Source organism: Spermophilus citellus (assembly GCF_964194105.1).
Source record: "Spermophilus citellus genome assembly, chromosome: 2".
Lineage (NCBI taxonomy): Eukaryota > Metazoa > Chordata > Mammalia > Rodentia > Sciuridae > Spermophilus > Spermophilus citellus.
The window spans coordinates 258,428,184-258,450,273 of NC_138183.1; the positions used below are offsets into that span (position 1 = coordinate 258,428,184).

General features: G+C 52.4%; 3 protein-coding genes across 6 annotated transcripts; 1 reads left to right on the forward strand and 2 right to left on the reverse strand.

Annotated features, from left to right (window-relative positions):
- The first annotated feature begins 790 nt into the window (after positions 1-790).
- On the forward strand, positions 791-5,108 carry BET1L (Bet1 golgi vesicular membrane trafficking protein like). Of its 2 annotated transcripts, XM_081282441.1 has the most exons (5): positions 794-930; positions 1,684-1,734; positions 2,066-2,157; positions 2,442-2,498; positions 2,639-5,108. In XM_081282441.1, the coding sequence occupies exons 1-5, from the start codon at positions 912-914 to the stop codon at positions 2,804-2,806; spliced, it is 387 nt and encodes a 128-aa protein (XP_081138567.1). In that variant the 5' UTR covers positions 794-911; the 3' UTR covers positions 2,807-5,108. The 2 variants fall into 2 exon arrangements, with proteins under 2 accessions (XP_081138568.1, XP_081138567.1); XM_081282442.1 differs by lacking the exon at positions 1,684-1,734 and having other exon boundaries at positions 791-930.
- A 1,317-nt stretch (positions 5,109-6,425) lies between these two features.
- CIMAP1A (ciliary microtubule associated protein 1A) lies at positions 6,426-8,903 on the reverse strand (the record flags this gene model as incomplete). 2 transcript variants are annotated; one of them, XM_081281805.1, is made up of 6 exons in its annotated part: positions 6,426-6,515; positions 6,866-7,006; positions 7,634-7,755; positions 7,913-8,014; positions 8,426-8,626; positions 8,795-8,903. In XM_081281805.1, the coding sequence occupies 6 exons, from the start codon at positions 8,901-8,903 to the stop codon at positions 6,426-6,428; spliced, it is 765 nt and encodes a 254-aa protein (XP_081137931.1). The 2 variants fall into 2 exon arrangements, with proteins under 2 accessions (XP_081137931.1, XP_081137932.1); XM_081281806.1 differs by lacking the exon at positions 6,866-7,006.
- Positions 8,904-10,709: 1,806 nt separating this feature from the next.
- SCGB1C1 (secretoglobin family 1C member 1) lies at positions 10,710-12,030 on the reverse strand (the record flags this gene model as incomplete). Of its 2 annotated transcripts, XM_081282440.1 has the most annotated exons (3): positions 10,710-10,811; positions 11,249-11,448; positions 11,886-12,030. In XM_081282440.1, 3 exons carry the CDS (start codon positions 12,028-12,030, stop codon positions 10,779-10,781), a joined length of 378 nt encoding a protein of 125 aa, XP_081138566.1. In that variant the 3' UTR covers positions 10,710-10,778. The 2 variants fall into 2 exon arrangements, with proteins under 2 accessions (XP_081138566.1, XP_081138565.1); XM_081282439.1 differs by lacking the exon at positions 10,710-10,811 and having other exon boundaries at positions 11,093-11,448.
- Between the last annotated feature and the right edge of the window lie 10,060 nt (positions 12,031-22,090).

Here is a 22,090-nt window from a genome sequence, read left to right on the forward strand (position 1 = left end):
GGAAGCAGGAGGGCGGCACCCGTCGGTCCCTGCCGCCGTGGAGCTCGCGTTCCAGAGGGGAAGACGGGGGGAAACGAACCAGACGGCGTGAGGCGCTCAGAGGACGACGATTATTTTTAAAAGGGTGTCCGATGGGCTGCAGAGGGCCCGAGGAAGTGCCATTTTTGAGGAGTCAGGGCGGCCAGGAAAGGTCTGGAGGAAGGCCCAGCCAAGCAGAAGGAGCGGCAGGTGCCACGTGCGATGGCCTCGGTAGGCCGAGAGAAGGTGGGGAGCGGGAGGGGCGGTCAAGGCGGCACCCAGACACCCTGGTAAAAGTGCGCGGTTTAGGGGCTGCTCTGAGCATTAAATGACACGCAGGCTAGGCTCCATTTGGTGGGCACAGCCCACTCACTCTTAGCGAGAGGTCACCGAGCACCTGCTTTGTGCCCAGCTCTCGCGAGTGCTGCTTCAAAGGCTCCTACGGCCCCGCAGCGGTCCTTCCTTCCTTTCTTTCTGTAGTTCTCACAGCTGCGTATTATGCAGTGTCTACGGCACCCATCTCCACTTTACAGAGACGGTACCGTGCTCGGTGGCGCCACGCTCGCGCCTGAGTCCCTCTCTAACCCACCTGCTAGAACGCGGGCCCGGGCCGTCCCTCCGTCCAGTTCCTACCTGTGAGCTTCTGGCTGGAAGGACCCCGCTGACAGACCTCACCGAGCACTAACAGCATCAACCCACAGGAGCTCGTGAGAGCGGACGCCCCCCTTCGTCATTTCCGTTCCCACGCGATACCACCCAGAAACCGGAAGAGCTTGAGTCAAAGGGGCGTGGCCTACGAGGGGCGGAGCCGGAAGCCTCTTTAGGTGTCGGAGCCACGTCCTTGGCACGGGTGGTCGTCTTGGGGACTAGCTTCGAGACTGGAGCGGGGCGCCATGGCGGACTGGACTCGAGGTGAGCGCACTAGAGCGGGCCGGGGGCCGAGTCTCTGTCTGCCTCCCTCGGTGGAAGGACTCTGCGCGGGGACTTGGAGGCTGGGCCTTTCAGGCGGCTGGGGGACGGAAGCCGGAGGTGCTTTGTGTCATGTGGGTGAGCTGGAGTCTGGAGGGGTCTTGGCTGGGCCAGTCCTTAGGGGTAGAAGCTGTGGCGGGAAAGGGCCAGGCAAGCTTCCGTGGACTAGGGGCCTAGGGCACCTCCTGTGGTCCCCTCTCTGAGCTCTTATTCTCGTCTCCCAAAGGAGATGGTGATGCCTGGGCTGTTGTGTCAACTAAAGGGAGTAATGAACATGAAGTGCTTGGCCGGGCCTTGACACCCCTTTATTTGGAGTCTGTACACCCCAGTGATTCCTGGGGCTGCGGTTCATGTCGGTTCTTCTTGTCCATTGGACCAGCGGGAATTTGTACTCTGTTTGGGGGAAGGCGGTTGTCACCCTTTTGCATCATCTGGTCCTACCCATCATAGTCAGGTTCCTGCACCCATTGTGCTTTGGGTTTGCAGGAGGCCCTGTGTGGGACGCAAGGTGGGCTCACATCTGCTCACATTTTGGGGCTAGGGGCTTCATTCATTTTCTTAGGGTTAAAGGTCCTTCCTGATATTCTGGTCTGGTTACTTGTCATTTCCTCTGAGTGTAGTTTGGAGCTCATCCCTGCAGGGTCTTCCTGTCACCTTTCTGGGCGCTCTTTCTTTCTTTTTCTGTGCTTCTACCAGATTTTTCTTTGAGAACCGGTCTGGCATTCAAAGATGGCGATATCCATGGAGGCAAGTGTTGCAACTTCCTAGCATTTCTGGGATTAACTCAGGTTCCTACTCAATATCAGCAAAGGACCTTTGGACCAAGTGTGTTGGGGGTGCCTGCCTACCTTCACCTGGGTGTGCATGCAGGATGTGTGCTTTTGTGACATGTGCTTAACAGCCAGTCTCACACATACATGGTTCAACTACTGGAACTTGGGTTAGGGTTGGACTTTCTCAGCAGACTAAGTTGTCCTAGTCCCCCAAGTGTCTGGTTAGGCCAGCATCAATTATAGTAGAGGGATCAGAGACTACACTCATGAGTGGATACAGATCCTCAGCCTTTCTCTTCTTTCAGCTCAGAACCCTGGTGCTGTGGAGGAGATTCTAGACCGGGAGAACAAGCGGATGGCTGACAGCCTGGCCTCCAAGGTTACCAGACTCAAATCGGTCAGTGGTGGCCCTTTTTCCCTCCTGGTGGAAGAGTAGGCCTCAGAGGGTGGATAGATGAGCCCAGAGGGATTTGGGGCAGTCATCCACACTCTTTGTTCCATCTGTCCCTGGCTTGGCTCACCTGAGTGAGGCTCAAGGTGATACCTGGACTTTTCCAATCTTTGTTGGTGGTACCTTATCTGGCAGAGTGTGGGCAGAGTTCTGGCTGGTTTTAAGGGAGGGCGAGTGCTACATTCTGTGTCTGCCTTAGCCTGATCCTTCCCTTTGTGTTCTTTGACCAGCTGGCCCTAGACATCGATAGGGATGCAGAAGACCAGAACCGGTACCTGGACGGCATGGTAAGGGTCTACAGTATGCACGAGTCACAGCCAGCTCTGTTTCCACATCGTGTTCTACACAATCTCTGTTCTCCAGTGCTGGTGTGGGTGGGTGGTCAAGGTACCGCCTCTATGTGATCCTGCTGGATCCCCTTCCCCAGGACTCGGATTTCACAAGCATGACTGGTCTGCTCACTGGAAGCATGAAGCGCTTTTCCACGATGGCACGGTCTGGGCGAGACAACCGGAAGCTTCTGTGTGGTATGGCTCTGGGTCTGATCGTGGCCTTCTTCATCCTCTCCTACCTCTTGTCAAGGGCAAGGACGTGAACCAGTGGGAGCCAAGGGCAGCCAGGGTTTTCTTCAGCCTGGTATCCTGGGCTCTTCAGGACTTAAATCTACAAAATATTCCTTTGAAATTATCATCACGATCAGGAATCTTCTTCCTTTGTGGTGGGAACTGTGACTGCCTCTGACCTGATGAACTCGTTTTGCCTGGTTCCATTTGTGAAGGGGACCCTTTCCTTGCCTAGGGGAAACCAAGGCCCAGCCCCCATCCCTACTCCTGGATGCCAGAGACACCCATTCTGAGCAGAGCAGCTCTGAGTCCTGAATGAGTCTACTCATGGCCAGCCGCTCTTTTCTGAGCCTCCCAGTCCTCAGGGGTCTGATATCTTAAGGCTTTTCTGCCCTGTGTTGTCTATGCCTGGATGAGGCTGTGTCTGTGATCTGAAAAGCCCGAGGCTGACACAGGGAGCGGGTATGGCTGAGAACCCCATTTGAGCTGTCTCCTCCAATGAAGGGTCCTAAGCCTGGATGTAGTACTTATTTGGGTGGACCAGTGTGGGCCAAGAGCCCTGTTCTAAGGACTTTGCTCTCAAGTTCCTGGATGAGATCAGTTTCCCATGAAGATCAGGGGCTGTGGATGCAGGAGTGCATCATTACCTTACCTGGAGGCACTGGGCTGGGAGCCTTCTGGGTCACATAGTTGTATGTCTAGGAGCATAAATGACGTCTTCAGGATTTAGGAGCTCCCTAGTGCCTAAGATGTATCCCCTGGAAAATAATCAAGAAACAGGCCAGTGTGGCTTTACAAAGTCAGGCAGTTCCTTGGGGAGGTCTTCCCTGTAAGCACCCTCCTTATAGGGGTGGAGATCACCTGTGCTATTTGTAGTGAGAACTTTACACCTCCACTTGCTCTGCCCTACCTTGCCTCCCACAGCTAGTCGCCCTCCCTCCCATAACTTGCTGTGGGGCTGCTCTGAGCTATCATCTTTGTCCCTGACTCTGTAGACTGCCCTTTCCACCTGTCTTTCCTTGACCCTCACCACTCACTTGGCCAGCTCTAGGCCAATACAAACTGAACTATGGGGCTGGCCAAGCCAGCAGCTACTGAGGGTCCGCACCTTGGTCTTCACATGAAAAGTATCTTTAAGGAATTAGCCCTGCAGCTCAGTGTCCTTTTTTGTCTTCATTCTAGTTTGTCTCCCAGTCATTCCCTCTCTTCCCCAGGACTGTTGGCTCACTGTCCCCCACTAGTGTGCCACATCGTGAGGCCTGTCCATCCAGCCATCTCTGAGCTCCATGTTGACACAGAACAGCTGTAGCCTGTCCTCTCAGTGACCTGGCCCTGCCTTACTCTGGCCACAGTCCAGGCACCTATCACTTCCTCCTCCTCTATTTAGCAGGTCCTCTTTTGTCTACACACCCTCACCACAATCCCCTTTTTTCATCTCCTGGCCCTTCCATTGCACCTGGCTGAGCCCCTAAGCCTCTAGAGGGGGAGGATCTGCTGCCTTTTGTTTTTTCTTTTCCAGCATGAAGTCAATTCTCACTGCCTCCTTTCTCTGTGTCTTTGTTAATTCCCTGACACTCTCCCAGCTGGGCTGTTCTGGCTTTTGCTTCCTTCTTGGGCATCTCTTCGTAGGCCCTGTCACCCTTGTCACCCTCCACAACTTTGGTTTAGCCCTTGGTTCATCACCAAACATGGTACCAGTTACCTGTGTTGTGTCGCCACCTGGTCACTACAGGCACTGTAGAGGGCACATCCATATTGCTGAGGACGTGGCTGAACTATGGGAACCACCAGATGCCAGGACACACTTGCCATGGTCAGAGCCCACTTCTCTTGCCTGTGATACTAAGGATTTAGACCTGTATTTCATGATGACCTTCCCCTGGAGAAGTGCTTTTGCTGTCTTCCTCAGGTCTTCACCTCTGTCCTCAGCACTCTATCTCCACAGCTCTTACAGTTCTTCCAGTAGTTTTCAGGTCTGTTTTGTAGTTCCTTTCTAGTTTACTTGTTTGCTCCTTGTTCTTCTCCTTGCATTCTATGAATTTTATGAAATGGGATGGCAGCCCTACTGCCACTGGGTCAGGCCAGTTTCCTGAAGGGTTCTAACCATGGTCCTCCAGCTCAGCCCTGTGTACCTGGCACCTGACCCTGTGGGTAAGTGGGTTTTGCTGACTTGGTCTCCAATACCAGTATTCCAGAAACAGTCTCGGGGGTCCAATGTGAGGGGTGAGAGCCCAGTATGGGGGCTCAGTGTGAGAACAAGCTGCCAGGCTATGCCACAATTCAAGCACATCTCAACAATAAAAATGTGGAATAAATAGCTTTGTGAAGAAGGAAGCACATATTCTTTGTTGTTTTTATTTCCTGCGGATCCAAGAGAGTCTTCGAGTTTACCCTGGTTCACAGGCTCTCCCTTCCCTGACTTCTGCAAACCCCTTGTCCTAATTTGCTCCTGCAGGACCACCTGCGGCAGTACAGACATAGACCTACCACTTCCTGCACTGTGTCCCTTCTCTGTCCAAGATTCTGCTTTTCCAGTAGGGAAGATGTTAGTGTTACCTTTTAAGGGATAAGGGGATGAGCATGAAATGCTTTTAATATGCAGCCTGGCATGGACTCAGCTGAGTGAGGGTCAGCAACTGTATTGTGCTTCATATTGTACAGGTGGTGGTATCACAGGTGCATTGGGTAGGGCCACTTGCCCAGCACTGACCTTCCCCAAAGCCCAAGGGAATTCCAGACCTTGCTTCCTGAGGCCTGGCCTCAGGCTGCTGGAAGCCTCTGCAGATCCCTCTCCTGGAAACCAGCTGAGATGCCAGTGATCTGTTCACATTCTCCTCATGTTAGCTGTTAATGCCTAATAGATGCCCTGAGACTTAGCATCTTAAAATTGCAATAATAGTCTACATTTCTCACTGCCACTGTGGTCAGAATTTGTGGCATCACGGCATGGCTTTCTCCATTCTGCCATGTTAAGGCCTCAGCTGGTAGATATGGGGCTGGGGCTGTATCCCCTGAATGCTCTCTCACATGCTGGGAAGTTAGTGCTGGTGTGAACTGAGGACCTGGTTGGGCTGCTTGCCCTAGATGCTGCATGTGGCATTGTATACATTAATCTTCCTCTCAAGACCCATGAGGGGTAGTCAGGCAATACCACTTCTGCTGTGCCTTATTATAATTCAGGGTAGTCCAGATTCAAAGGTAGGGACTCAGACCCCACTTCTCAGAGGGAGGGCTGTGCTGAGGGAGAAAGCTCATGGGAGGGTAGCACAGGTGTTGGGCAAGGTTTAAGGCTCCTGGGCCTTCCTATTTCCCTGGGAAGACTACTGGTCAGGAAGCCAGATGGGCCCTGTGTGGGCCAGCAATGATAGCCCCTAGTTGCCCCTTTCTGGATGAGCTTGATCCTTCCTCCAAGGTAGAACCTTACAAGTGGAATCTGTGATTTATTAAATAATTCAGGCACAGCAGGAAACAAGATTAGCAAATGGGAAGTTAGCATAGAAAAATATCACTTTCGCAACTGTCCAAACAAGTATGCTCTGCCCCACAGGTCCAGGCCAGCCATGGCCCAACTGATGGAGCTTTCAGTTCACTATCAGCCCTGCAGATCTCTTGTGGGATGTGATATGTACAGGCTGACAGGGGTGGCTGGGGCTATTCCACGTCAACAACCAGGGGTGTCATGTAATCAGAGTGTTTGATGCCGAAGGTGACAATCGGGGCACAAGGCTTGGTCAGGATCACCTAAGAGAAGAAAGGCTGTGAGGAGGATCCTAAACCCTGACTGGGGCTGGGCTGCTGTTCTTCCTGAACCTGGGGCCAAGATGGCCAGGCTCAAGGCCACATTGTCTATAAACACAGTGCTCAGCATTGACTGGCACAGCCAGCTAGAGGAAAGGCTAGGGCATGGGGTCTTTGTACCTGGAGGTTTGCCTTTGGGTGAATACTGGAAATTTACAGGGTCCTGAGGGTACATGGCCTCAGCAGCCCCTGCAGGGTACAGGCCCTTCCCTCCCTCCTCCCCACCCCCGCCGCCACTCTGGACTGGGTCCCCTGACCCTCACCCAACCCCCTCTAGTCTGCTTGTCCAGGACCTTCTCAGGGCTGTGGGCTCCAGGTCCTGGCTTGAGGGTCTTGTCCCCTGGGGGTTCCACCCGGGCAGCCATGGTGTACTGTGGAGCCTTGAACTTGGTCACCTGCACGTCAGTCTGGCGGTATGCCGCAGGACCTGGGGTCTGGGAGAAGAAGAGGGCTTAGACAGGTTTGGCTGGCCCTAGGCACATGGCCCCAGAGGGCAGGGACAGGTGTCAGGCCCTGAGTCACCAGGGACAGCTCCTAGCTATCTATCACTATTGGAACAACACCCTACTGCTCATGGAACACCACTGTATGATGTCACCCCCTCAATTTTAGCTTCACTATGGTAATCTCCCGCTGTGTGCCAACCTTGGGCACACCACTTTCGTGTGTATGAGGCACCTTCTCAGGTGGGATGCTGTCCTCTTGAGCTTGAGAGCAGTGGCCTTGGCCTGGTGTGTGCTCCTGATGCTGCTTCACAGGCCCACCCTGCCAGCTATTTCCACAGCTGGAACCTCGTCCCCCAGATAGCTCATGCTTATTTTTCTCCTTCCTTCCTCTGGGCAACATCCCAGATGGGATGTGTTCAATGGTGCCACAACCTCCCATGCTGGAGCCCTGGTCCCTCCTCACTACTAAGTGTAGCCCCAGCATGTGACAAGCCATAGAGGGCAAAGGGGGCATGGGGCCTCAGCAGAGCTCCACTGGTGGACCCTGGGTGTTGAGAGGAAGGACCAGGCAGTTCACAGGGTCTGTGTTCTGCCCTCAGCTGGTGTGACCCTTGCCTTGTGCAGATCGTCGCTGAAGCTGCCCAGCTTGCTCCGGCCCTTGATGGAGTAGGAGGGCTGGGAGACCTTGCCCACCGTGCGTGGCCCCATCACCACAGGCAGCATGTATGCAGCAGGGCCTGTGGGAGGGATGAGGAGAAGCCTCAGACCAGAATGTGGCCTACTAGCTCCTTTCCGGGCCTTCTCCACCCTAAGAGAGCAGCTCTTGGGCTGTTCGTTTGCCCCCTCTGGGACCCAACTCCAGTCAGACAGGTTATTGTGGGGGCTGCTGCAGACCTGGGGTGCTGTCCACTCGGAAGGTCTTGGTTCGGGCAGAGATGGAGTGGCTGGGTGCCGAGTCGAACACATGCTTGGTAGATTTCTCTGGAAAGTAGTCACCTGGGGGGCAGTGGAAGGAGGTACACGAACAAAAAGGATGTGGATACCCCCAGCTATGGCACTCAAGGAGTGTGCCCCAACATTCCAGGCATGAGGTCTTTGGGCCCCAATGTGGGTGATGAATGAGGTTGGTCAGGAGTGTCCAGGATGAAAATACTGACTTTGGGGTTGTTTTTGAGCTGGGGGAGTAAGGTCTGATGTGGACCTGGCCCCAAGACTCCAAATGAGGGCAAAACTGGAGGTTTTTGTTTCTTCACACCAGATGGTGCCTGGCCCACTGCAGAAAGGGCACAGGAAAGGTGAGGCCCACTGAGTTAGTGCATACCCTGGCCTCAACACTAGCTACCAACATTGGCCACCCAGCAGGGAAGGTAAGGGCTCAGGTTAGGAGTCCAAGGTGGGGTCACTCACCTGGGCCAGGTGTTAGCATTGTTTTGGTGTGGTAGCGCCCCAGGATGGAGTAGGCAGGGCCAAGGTCCTTGCCAGTCCTCAGTATCTTAGGGTTCACACTGTAGCGGGGCCCTGGGGAACAGTTCTCTGCCAGGAGCATGGGGGCCCCACGGAAGCTGTAGGCTGGAGCGCGCTGCTTGGTGGGTGTGTGCTTCATGAAGCCTGTGGGCACAGTGGCTCTGAACAGCCTGGAGCCACAAACCCCTCCTCCCCACTGGGAGTCAGGGACTAAGCCCTGGGCCACTGAGGTCACCCAAGCCCACCCCAGGCATCCCAGGCCTTGCTCCTGGCTCTTCCCCCTGCCCCCCCCCAAAGCTCTCAGATTCTTACCCGTGGTGGGTGGAATCAGGTACTTGGGTCCAGGGCTGCTGTAGAGGGCCATGATGGGCCCCCTGGGGCGATGGGGTCTCCAGGTGCCTACCCATACCTCCTCTGTCATAGCTGCCTCTGTCCATGGATAAGAGGGTGACCAGGTGCTGGGGAGGCCCTGGCCCATCTCATCCTAGCTTCCTATGTCCCCATTTCTGGTCTTGCTGTCACTAATGGGACAGAACCACAGGCCTCCTCTGTAGGGTTTTGAGCTATTATGGGCAGTGGGAGCTTTCTGCTTGGTGTAGTGTAGTGAGCTCACACCTCCAAGGTAAGGAGTTTTGGACTCTGGTGCAAGCCCAGAGGAGCTATCTATTCTGTCCCATGATGGACTCTAAGGGGGCCTGGGCAAGTTCTTCCTACTCAGAGGATCCTGGGTGGGACACAACAATGAGCTGTGGACACTGGTGGGCAGCTTTCTGGCTGACGCTGTGCAGTGGGCAGGGAGGGGCCTGCTTGGGAGACCTCACCTCTTTGCAGGAGCAGGCTCAGAGCAACCTGTGACCCAGCCTCCTCACAGGTAGTCCTGTCCCCCTGGCCTCAATGCCAGGCAGTTCCCAAAAATGGAGCATGGAGAGAAAGACCTCCCTCTCTTCCACAGGGCTTCAAGAATTGGGGAAGGGTCCGAGCTCTTGAGCTCTGGAATGTGGCTCTGTGGGATGGGGTGTTCTAGATCACAATGTATGTGATGGAGACAATGGCCTTTACCCGGGCCCCTTGTTAGGCCCCTACCTCCCCAGGAACCCCACCCTCCCCAGGCCCCACCCTTACCAGGGACCCCATCCTTGCCAGGGACCCTCAACCTTCAAAAGGCCCCATCCTCACCCTGGATTCCCCAACCAGGCCCAAACCTCACCTGGAACCCCATGGTCCTACCCTTGCCAGACCCCACCTTTCCCTCCCTGGGATCCCAGCACCTTCATAAGACCCTACCTTTGCCAGGCCCCACCCTTGCTAGGGACTGCACCCTCTCCAGGCCTGACCTCCGGTATCTGGGACAGGTGCATAGGGGTGGAACAGAGCAAGTGAGATCACATGGTCCACAGCCTGGGTGGCCAAGGAGTCAGCTTGATGATCCCACTCAGCATTGCCTCCACTAGAATCCACTGATCTATGGAAAAGGTGCTGGAAGGTTCTGGCTGTTGGGGGGTCCTGGATCTAAGCTTAGGATCTGTGTTGATCATGGTGGGCAAGAGCTAGCACACTGCTGTTCTGCAGGCTGACCTTCAGACCCTGCTGGCCTGTAGCCCTTGTTGCATTCCACTAGTGTACATGTGGCTGCCATCCAGGGTCTCAAGCTCAGAGTAGCCCTGAGTGTTTTCTCTGTTCCTGCCCTGGCCTTCCACTGCAGAGCATCTCCCTTCTGGAGGCCACTTGTGTCCACATGACTGCCTGCCTGTGTTCTGTGCTCTGTTTCCTGCCTAAGTGGTGTCTACCTGGGCCAAGTCTCAGCCCTGTGCACTTGCTCTCGTGCATCCCTCTGGATGGGGTTCCTTTCATGTCTGTGCTCCTGTGGGTGGCTGCTCTTGTCTAGGTGGACCAGGTCCCCAAGTGCACATTTTTATTTTGTTACTGGGAATTGAACCCAGGGGCACTATACCACTGAGCTACATCTATAGCCCTTTTTATTTTTCGTTTTGAGATAGGATCTTGCTAAGTTGCCTAGGGCCTTGAACTTGTGATTATACTACCTCAGGTTCCCAAATCTCAGGGATTACAGGCATGTGCCACTGTGCCTGGCCCGAGTATACTCTTGATGTGCCCTTTTGTATGTCCCTGAGTGGGGGGGGAGAGACGAGGAACCAGAGCTTGGGCTGCAGGAGGCTTTATTGATTTAGTGGTTCAAGGGTAAATTTATTCATGGTAAAGAAGCAGTGAGGCAGCATGCATGTGGCTACTTTTGTGGCTGGTCCTGTGGCTGGCAGGAGCCCTGTCTGAGGTCCACTTAGGCGTCATCCTGGCTGCCCAGCACTTGCACCTGGAAGGCAGATGGGTATGGACCAGAAAGCCAGTGACTAGTGACTACAGAGCCAGAGCTCTCTGCAGCAGACAGACCCATCTCTGGGGGAGAAGGGCTCTGGCACATTGCAGCCCACCCCTCCCTGCAGCTGGGAGGTGTTGTGTGCATGCAGGTTGTGCGTGTGCATTGTGTGTGTGCACCTGTGTGTCTGAGCATATATGTGCACAAGCCATTGTGGGGCTTATCCCACAGGCTGTGAGGGAGCAGGTCTAAGGGACCTAGGGGTTTCTCTGTGGGCTGGGGAGTATGGGACGTCCACCTCAGCTGAGGCAGGTTAGGGTATCTGTGGGGGTGGGCTGCAGGGTACTGTGTTGGGCTGGCAATCACAGGCCATGCCTTGGGTGGGTTTTGGAACTGCAGATGTTTAGAGAATGGGATACCCCCGGTCCCAGTACCAGTAGCTTGACCAGCTCCGCCTTGTGCATGGGCTGTAGGTTGTCAATGCAGGACTTGAGCTCTGTCAGTGCTTCTTTGGCATCCTCGTTGACATTGTACTTGCCCAGGGGTCCCTCATAGAGCTCCTCTGCGGTTCCCACCAGCAGGGTTTGCAGGAAGTCCATGAAAAACTCATTGTTGTCCTCCCCTGTCGTCAGTCCTGTGTTGCAAAGGGAGACGATGCCAGGACAGAGCCTACAAGTTCTGTGTCTTCTGCCCTCCCGTATATCTTCTTCCATGATGCCCCCAGCCCCACCTGCCACAGATGCGCCCCCCCACCCCCCATCTCAGCTTCTCCTATTTCCACTCCCGGGAAGGAAAGTCAACACCTGACATAGGGGTCGCCTGATGTACAGCTGGCCTGAACTGGTGCTCAGCACGTCAGGGTCAGGTTGGATTGGGCTGCAGCGGGTGACATTGGACATGATGGTGACATGAGCTGGGGTGGTCTGAATGGAGGCTTGGTTTCAACAGGAAACTTCTGTGGGTGGTCTGTGCTGGAGGCAGGCACTATCCATGGTGAGGGACCTGATGTTGGGATTTTAGCTTCCCAGGCACCCCGCCCCCCAAATGTGCTGGAAGTGTGGCCACACTCACCGCAGATGAAGGACAAGGTGAGGACCACCAGCAGGAGTGTGCTGCTCCCCTTCATGGCAACAGTCTCCGGAGCTGCCTTGGTAGATTCCAGGTTTTTATGCCTTAGCTGGTGGCACCTTGCCCAGGGGTTGGCCGACCTGTCCATCAGGACCTGGCAGGTAAGCTTGGGCCAGGCATGTCCTCATCTTCCACCAGGTGCTAAGCAGCACCAGCCTGGGTAATTGGTGAAGGGCTGTTGGCAAATAGTGCAGTGAGGGGGTGAGCCTAGGTGAGGGAGGGCCCTGTGTGTGGGTCAGTGAGGAGGGGCAGTGGAGCCGGATACCCAAGTGGTCCTGAGGATGCTGGTGGTGGGGCCCAGACCTTTCTTGAGAGTTGTAATTCCCTTTACCCCTCTACTCAATGTGCTGTGTGGCCCCTTTCGTACTTGGGGAAGGGCAGGGGCCGGGACCTCCCTACTATTCAAATGGAGTGGCAGGCAGGAGAAAGTCCTGGCATGTGAGGACACAGGGTTGGGGGGCTTCCTGCAATGAGGGGACCTGGCCATAGAGTCCAGGGAAAGGAAGGTGGCCTGAGAAGTGACAAGGAGCCACCAGTAGGGGCTGGTCAGAGCAGGAGATGAAGAAGAGCTGTAGTCTGGTAACATATCTTCTCTCTATGGCCAGGTCAGCCAGGGCAGATAGTCCCAGCACCTGCCACTGTGGGAAGGGGCTGAGCTCCCTGGGCCAGGAGCTGAACTGTCCCAGGGCATTCATTCTTCAGATGAGAGTCCAGACACTCCCACTGTGGCCTGGCGCCTCTCCTCCTGTCCCCTGCTGCCACCTGGTGGTTCATGGCCCCTTCTGGAACCCTGCACACTCCCCTGCAGGAGTGCTGGTTTCAAAGCCTGCCCAGCCCCTGCAGACCCCTCTTTCAGAACCTAACTCCACGCCCCACCCACACACATTGTATTGCCAGAGCAAGCCCATTGTGCCCACGTGCTTGTTTGGGCCTGTCACTGTGGCAACCTTCATCATCCTGCTCTTCATTATAAACGGGTCAAAGCGAGTGAGAACTTTAACATCAAGATGGAGCCTCCAGGGATACTGAGCAAGATTCTGGGGCCTTTGCCTGGCTAGGAGATACTCAGGGCCAAGGGGAGGGATAGCTACCTGTGGCTCCTGGAGAGCTCATCTGCAAGGCCAAGTAGAGGCAGTAGATAGATACCTGTGGCTCCTGGAGAGCTCATCCCTCTGTGCAGATGTGGCTGCTGCCCTCCAACTTGTGGGAAGGGGGCACAAGGAAGCCGAGCTGTGCTGAGTGCCAGATCTGTCACTGCCTCCCAGGCCCAGAGGCATCCTCACTGAGGGAAGTGAGTTAGGACATGCGAGGATTCCCAGAATCATGTTATTCTGTGTATGTTTAATGAGTCTGGAAAGGAAGGGAACCAGCAGCAGCAGCACAGGGTTTATTGAGCTGGACTTTTCCCAAGTGTGTGGAATAGGATTGGCTTCAAGAGAGTGGATTCTTTCTGTCTGATTCTGGATCTTCTACTACTTTTGTATTTTATTTAGAGATAGGGTCTCACTGAGTTGCTTAGCCCCTCACTCTTGCTGAGGCTGGCTTAGAACTCATGATCATCCTGCCTTAGTCTCCCAAGCTACTGGGATTATAGGCATGTGCCACTGCACCTAGCTCTAGGAGTCTGTGGTTTTCTAATCAAGTCCTGTCATCTGAGGATGGATGGCCACACAGGCGATGGTTAACACCCACTGGATCTGCTGACAGTAAGTCTTGGGAGTCCCAGTGCAGGCATAGATGAGCCATGCCTGTCACTTGCAAAGGAAGACCAGCAGTGGCCCATGTACTGAGTATGTTACCCATAGCCAGGTGTGGTGGTGTACACCTGTAATTCCAGTGACTTGGGAGGCTGAAGCAGGAGGATCACAAGTTCAAGGCCAGCCTCAGCAACTTAGTAAGACTCTTGGCAATCTAGCAAAAACTCTCTAAAAAAATATAAAGGACTGAGGATGTAGCTTACTGGTAGGCACCCCTTGGTTCAATCCTCATTCCAAAAAAAAGAAAAAGAAAAAAGGGTGAATGTGTCATCATAGGAAAAGCTTCACATAAGCCCATCCTGTTTTTGGAGCTTGTTTGTTTGCACAGCCTTTGTTCTCCATGATGGGAGTTCTTGGATTTTTCACCTATTTTTATAGCCACAGAGCATTTGTTCTTCCTCTGCCTAGATGCTGTGTGTGCTGCTACCTTTCAGATATTGAGGCCAAGTATGACAAGACGATGAAGACAGGCTTGACCTGCAGAGAAAGACTGACATTCACAAGGTGGAAGACAGGAAGAACAACCACATTGGTACATGGTGCAGCATTACAGGGAGCCCTTCACTGACATCAGGAATGACTACAGTAACATGCTCAGAAATCTGGCCCTCATCAACTCCCTCAAGACACTGACCTGGTAGTGTGCCTGACCTCAGTGTGGGGCTGCAGACCCCAGCTCTTATTGTCCCCCAGACCTAACATCTCTTCTATAATCCTTAACAATGCCCCTCTGCTACTCTCCACTGAAATCCAAAAGTAATATAATCTGAATCCATAACTAAAAACAGTCAGGACACTTTCCAAACTGCTGTGAAGGGAAGTAGTAACAGAGAGTGTTCTGACATGCAAACACCCAGGCAGAGCTGCAGTGTGTACTGCACCATGGCCACAGTGTGGCCACAGTGGGTGGTTGTCATTGTCTCTCAGATAATGGCACTGGCAGGGTTTCCAGGGTGGAGAGCGGCCCTGGTGGAATCCTGAACAAAATACCCATCTCTCAGTTTGCATGAAAGCTGCATTCCTAGAAAGTCCAGAATAAGTTAAGATTGCAGATTTGCTGTTTATACATAAAATGAGCCTAAGTCCTCAGCATATATGAGGCTGGCAAGATCAGTTTGTGGTCAGAACACCCAACCTGTGCCACAGCCATACAGGCCTAGCCCTGCTGAACTCTGAGTCTGTGCCCACAGGAGCACTTGAGGACATGGGGACGAAGAAAGAGCACTGACTTGGGAGACGGCAGCAGTGTCTGTGCAAAACAGACACCTGGCAAGACTCTCCACAGAAGGTGCAGGAGATGAGCAAGATGCAGGCGAAGTTTGGAAACTGCAAAAAGGAAAAACGAGTCCTGTTGTGAGTTCCTGTTGAGTTCCTCTTTCCTCCCAAGTGGGGCTCAGCTCTTAGGGCAGGCAAAGAGGTGTGGGGAGGCTGGAGTCTCCTTCCTTTTACTATTCTGAGGCTGTGGGTGGGTTCTGAGGAAGATGAGGCCCTCGTCTTCCATGTATCCCGTCGACTGGCCTGGGTGGGCCCAGCTGCTGGAGTCTTCAAGCCAGTTGTTTCTGGCCAAGGGTCCTGTGATACGTGGGTGCATGTGTTCTGTCTCCCACTCTCTGTGCTCTCCTCAGTGCACAACAGCACATTTAAAGGTTACCAGAGAGAGCTGTGAGGCCTGCCAGTGGGCATGTGAGGTGCTGAAGCAGTGGTTCATCAAGGTGAGTGAGGATCGAGGCCCTGGCTAGCCTCTGGGTTTGGAATCCGAGGTCCTCCTGTTCCTCAGTCCCTGCAGCTTTTATAAGGAGAAACCTGTGGTGCATTATTTAGGAGGCCCAGGGCTTCGTGGGGAGCAGGCTCTTTGATGGGGAGTGGAACCTGTAGGCCTGTCTCTGTCACTTGGTGACAAACCCAGACACAGGCCTGGGGGATGGTTGCAGTACTTGGAGGCCCCCTATGTGTGGTTTAGGGCTGGACAGTCAGTGATGGGGAACATGTAGGGCTGTGGATGCCAGGGGCATGTCTGGCCTTTGTGGGTGTCACAGGATTGAGATCCGAATAGAGCTCTGTTTTAGTCAGCTTTTTTGCTGCTATGACTAAAGGACCCTACCAGCACAAGTGTAAAGAAAGAAAGATTTATTTGGAAGCATATGGTTTCAGAGGTCTTAGTCCATAGAAGGCTGGTTCCTCGGGGCTTGAAGTGAAGCTGAACAACATGGTGGGAGAGGGTGGCGGAGGGAAATAGCTCACATCATGGTGATCAGGAAGCAGAGAGAGACTGTACTCTCCAGATACAAAATATATATACCCCATAGCCATGCCCCCAATAAACCACTTCCTCTAGCCATACTCCAACTCCCTCTAGTGACCACTTAGTTTAATCCCATTGGGGATTAATTCACTGATTAGATTAAGGCTATAACCCAATCATTTCTTCTCCAAACCTTGCATTGTTTCACGTGTGTGCTTTTTAAAAAATATTTATTTATTAGTTGTAATTGGACATAATATATTTTATTTATTTATATGTGGTGCTGAGGATCGAACCCAGGGCCTCACGTGTGCTAGGCTAGCGCTCTACCGCTGAGCGCTCTACCCCAGCCCTATGTGTGAGCTTTTGGGGGAACTTCAAACCATAACAAGCTTGAAACGTCCACTCCTTCATGTAGCAGTGCTCTGTTAGGACTGTCTCGGATGTGGATGGAGACAGTAGTAAATAAAGTAAATGAGTCCTTGGTACCCATGGGCCAACTGGAAAGCAGAAGACAGTGAGTCAGCTGAAGAATCAGGAGGCTGGAGCCTGCAACAGAACCTCCCGGCTCCTCTGTCACTTGCCTATAAGGCTTCTGGCACTGGGAAGGTCCCTCTGCCCCCTCCACCTGGCTGGTGGAATCAGTAATGGCTGATACAGGACAAGCCGTGTTTGGCTAACGCAGGAATCCTGGCCAGCCAGGGTGACTGGTGACTTCTAGGCCCATGGCTGGACCCCAGCAGCCCAGGTGTGGCTGCCCTGGGGCCCTTGAAGATAGACACAGCATTGCCTCCCAGACATGAATACTGTTCCTGAAGTCCATGGCAGGACCAGCAAGGGGAGGCCACTTCATCCAGGGAAATATCCTTCCAGTGCAGGGGCTCCTGGCTCTACTGCTGATGCCCAGCTGACTATAGAGGCAGACATGGGGCAGAGGCTGTCTGTGGTACTTCATCCTGGGAAGTACCACAGCTTTTCTAAGTTTGACTGAATATTAATACCTTCTGCCTACCACAAAAACTTTAGGCCCAAAGGATTAGCTTTGTGTCAAGGCACCTAATCTCTATTTAAAACATTCCAGCCTCAGCCCTCAGGAAGGTTGCAGTGTCACATTTCTCATGAGTAAACCACTCAGGGTCACTCCAGGGGAACTGGGCTGCACAAAATAATCACACAAGAGACAGAGACACCTTTTTCTTTGGGTCCTGTGGTGGCTTCTCTGACCTTAAGGGTGAGAGAGAGAGAGAGAGAGAGAGAGAGAGAGAGAGAGAGAGAGAGAGAGAGAGAGCGCCCGCATGTGCTGAACCCTTTAATTGAGGAGAAGCCATTTAAGTGAGGAAGGGGTCAGGTTTCAGGGGGTTGAGTCTAGTTTCTTGACATCTGCTGTCAGCTTGACTGCCATCAAAGAAGGCCACACCCAAAGGCAGAGCAAGAGAAGGGGATACACAAAGGGAATTCCATGGAACATTCTCTTCCAAACAGAGCAAAGGGGTAGGATTACAAAAGAAGAGGTGAGTGTAGCTCAACCCCACAGGTGACATGCCTACGCCTGAAGACACTTCTACTTCCTGGGCTGGGACAACACCCAAGTCACCAGAAAATGTAGTGATTGGTCACAGCCTCTTGCTTCAGGACTGGAAGGCGTGGGTCATTTAGAGTGGCTCCCCAACATGCAGTCCACCACTGGGCTCCAGCAGACCCTGCTCCACTGTCCGAGCTGCTTTCCCAGGGAGCCCTAGGGCCAGGCAGCCCCTGTGCGGACCCTCACTCTCTTCTGGTGCCTTCACTGCTTCTCTCAAGTTGTTTTCACCATCACAAAGGAGACCCACAAGTTCCATGTGCCTCTGCTGCTGAGCCTGTGGTACTACACCACCTATTGAGGGTCAAGCCTGGCTGGAGGGGTAATATGGTTCCTGCCTACACGATGCATGGATAAAAAGAGCAGAAATTCAGTGCTCACTGTGCTGCCAGAGCCGGGTAGACCATGAGCCTTTAGATGCCCCATCAGGTCTTCCCTCACCAGCCCTCTCAGGCCATGGCATGGCGGCAAGGAGAAACGCTGCTCCTGCCCCCACAGGCCTCAGCACACTCTGACCTGACACATTCCATGGCACTATCCTGGGATGCTCACAGCTGCCGAGACAGGTACTTTGACTGTCCTGTGTTTTCACATGAGGAAACTGAGGCTCAGAGTCAGCAGGGCGGGGCCAGGCTGGAATCTGTGGGTCTCCGAGGCTGAGGGGCTGGTGCGTGCAGGTGGACAGCAGTCAGCTCTGCCCTCCAGCTCTCAGTGTCTGCACTCCTTGGCTGCAGGGATCTTCCTCAGAGTAGAACTCAGCAAGGACTGGTGCTGCCTCCTACCTTTTCCTCAGCTCTGTCTACTGCTGGCTGATGTTTTCAAGCTGCGAAGAATGGAGGCAGAGGCTGTGCGCTAGGAGCCCAAAGGCAGTGTCTAGCTTGTATATGGTCCATGGACTGCCCTCAGGCTCCAGACCACTGCTCTGGATCGTAAGAGGGGCAGGGTAAGCTCACAAAGACTTGTGCAGTCAGGCCCAACCCTGTATCCTCACCTCTGTGAGGAGGGTAAACAGCCCAACTGCACTGAGGTAAGGCTGAGTACAGGGTCATTAGAATTGCTAAATTGCAGGACAGGGGGCCAGGTTGTAAACCAGGCTGGCCTGTGTCCCCCACATTGTGGACCCCCACTCTCCCTCCCCTGGCTTTTCAGTTCCAGTCTATCAGTGGCCTTGTTCTCCCAGAACCAAGCTCTCCATTTGCATCCCTGGTTTATTGTAAGGGGTGGGGGGCTCAGAGTTTAGACCACTGGGCAGATGAAGGAGCAAGAACCCTAGAGGGTACAGGGCTGTTCTCCTTACCTCAGGGGAGTTTGGGTGTACTGCTAGAGGGCAACACCCAGTCTGGGTGTACTGCTGGAGTGGAGTAGTAGCTCTAGACTCCTGGACTGTGGGATGCCCCTGGGCCACCAGGGCCATGAGGGTGGAGATCACCCTATGTGGCTCCAACAGGCCCCTCAAGTCAGCCTGGTACTCTATCCTACTGGCATCTCCCTATGCAGTCCACCCCAGTGTCCACTAGGAGCAGCTGGGCAGTGACCCAAGGCACAGAGCTTCTGAGGCTGCAGAGTGCCTGGCGCCTGGCGGGTGGGTACCCATAGGGCTGGGGCTGCAGGTATGCAAGGGGGTGGGGCCTGTGGGCAGGATGGTGGGTGCCCGCATGTGGGGGTGGGGGTGAGAGAGAATAGGGAGGGGTGTCAGGTGCTGGGAGGGGGTGTGCTTTAATTGAAAGTTTACCTTGGAGTGTGCCCTGCTGGAGGGTCTGCAGAATCAATAGGCAGCCACCACAGGACTGGGTCAACACTCCAAAAGGAGCCTTGGAGTCCAGTGTCTGGAAGGCCATCACACTGCTCTCCTATAACCCATCACACCTCTGACAGTCCTCAGACCTGGAAAAAGACGAGGGCACTTCAAGGTCAGGATTGTGTTTCACTTTGGGGTCAAGTTCACTTCAAGGTCAAGTTCAGGACAGAGTTTAAGACAGAAGTCAAAACTTGAGTTCAAAGTCAAGTTCAAGCTTAGTTTAAGGCCAAGTTAAACATCAAGCTTAGGCTCCGATTCAAGGTCAAAAGTCAAGGTGAATCTCAGTGTCAAGTCCATGGTCAAGTTCAAGGGGAAGGTAAAGTTCAAACTCAGATTTGAATTAAGATTAGGGTCAGTTTTGGGGTTCAAGTTTGGATTCTGCTATCTAGAGTCCTCAGGATCCTGCAGCTCCCTGAGGCCTATTTGAGGAGGGTTGGGTGGATATAAAATAGGAATTTGGGGATACAGAAAAAGAAAGATATGCTGAATCTCAATAGAAAGGCACCCATTACCTTGGAAATGCAGGAGATGCCCATGAGCCTTTAGAATGCAAAACAAGCAACTCCTGCAGCCCAGACCAGGGCCTTAGCCCTTGTCCTTGCCTGCCAAAAAGTAATTCTAGTCCAATCCCCAATTGCTGCTAACCCAATCCAAGGGGTTGCTATCTTTCTCTGGAGATGTCCTGAACTCCCTCTCAAATGTGGATTCCTTGCTTTACCCCAAAGCTTTCCCCTCTCAAGACGGCCTGTATTCTCCCTTGAATGTGCATCTGCTTCCCTAAATAAATCTCTGTGTCTCTGACTAGTGTCGGCTAAAATTCTTTCCCTTCAGGTACACCAAGGACCCCACTTGTTCTCAGTGGTGAGGGTTGGTTGGGCAGAATGCCAAGCTATGTACCCATGATCCTTGGGGACCTGCCACTCCAAAGTCCTTGTGATAAGAACTGTTCAGGCAGGATGCCAGATTCCACTGCCCAGAATCTTCAGGAGTGCCCTGCAGTTCCCATGGTCCTCTACTGCGAGGGCTGTGTGGCAAAAGACTGGACTGCTTTACTCAGAATCCACAGGGGCCAGCAACTCCCATGAGCCTCTGCAGCAAGGGCTGCATTGGTAGAGTGACAGAATAAGACTACTCAGAATCCCCAGTGCATTCCCTGCACCCCGGGCCTCTGGGGTGGGGACTGTGTGGACAGAACATCAAACTGCACTATCCAGAATCCTTGAGGTCCGAGATCCCAGGAGTGCCTGCAATATGAGAGGCACTGGTAGGATGGACTGCATTACCAGAATCCCCCTGTGCAATGTTGGGAAAGGTGGCCTGCAGCCTGCAGTTTCTACTGGGGTTGTCACTTCTGCACTGCAGGTTCTCCTCACTTTGATGGTGGCCACTTCAACTTCATTTCTTCCTCCCCCCAATACTTGAGATTGAACCCAGGGTGCTTTATTACTGAGCTACATCCACGGCCCTTTTAATTTTTTATTTTGAGATAGGGTTTTGCTAAATTGCCCGAATTGGCCTCCTACCTCAGACTCCTATGTAGCTGGGATTACAGGTGTTGATACCATGCAGAGTTTGATTTTTTATTTTTTTTTAAAGATGGACACAATATCTTTATTTATTTTATTCATTTTATGTGGTGCTGAGGATCAAACCCAGTGCTTCACATATGTGAGGCAAGCGCTGTACTGTTGAGCTATAACCCCAGCCCCTTGACTTGTTTTTTTAAACAGAGCCAGTTCCTGGCAAAGTCACTTGGTCTCAAAGACTACGCTTCCCAGAATCTTCTGCAGTTGCCTCCATTTCCGGCCTGTGTCCCAGCCCCTAGGCATATAGGTGACATGTCAGGTGTTATGTGTGGAGTGTGGGGGGACATATGGCCATCAGAGACTGGAGTGTTCATAGATCCTCCATGCCTGGTTCCTGGGCTGCAGCAGTGCTTGCTTAGATGAATGTGGGTACTGTAATCTTTGGAAAGTGGTTTCCTTGACTCCTTTTTCTTTTTTCCTGAATTTCCACTTCTGGTGATGTCAAAGATAAATTCAGCTGACATCAGTTAAAGGGGTGGGAATGGATTTTATTCACTAATATAATAGCAATCCTGTGACCTTAAATACTAAGATGATGTTAATACTATAGCATCCAAAACTAGTACTAATACTAGTACTAATACTTGCACTGTGGTCTTAAATACTACTGTGATATCCATGCTATAGCAACTAAAGCTAATATAATAGGTGTTCTGCATATTTAATACTAATATAATATTAATAATGTGGCTTCTGATACAGAAATAACAGCTGCCTTATGGCCTTTTATTCTAATATAATATTCTACCATATATTGTAAAACTAAAATAATAGCTGCTCTGTAGGCCTTGAATACTAATATGATATTTATACTATACATTGTAAAATGGATATAATAGTTGTCCTATAATCATTTGTCAATAATATGATCTCCATATTATAGCATTTAAAACTAGTATAATAGCTAACATATGGAATTTAATATTAAATTATATCCATATTGTGGCAAATGTATCTAATATCATAGCTCCCCTATGGCATTTTATATTAATCCCTTATCTATATTACACCATTTAAAACTAATGTAATAGCTACTGTGTAGCCTTTAATACTGATATGGTATTCATAATATAACATTTAAATTTAATATCATAGCTGTCCTATGTCTTTTCCTAATATAATAGCCACAGTATAGCATCTAAAACTGTGGCCTTTAATATTATTATGACATCCATAACATAACACA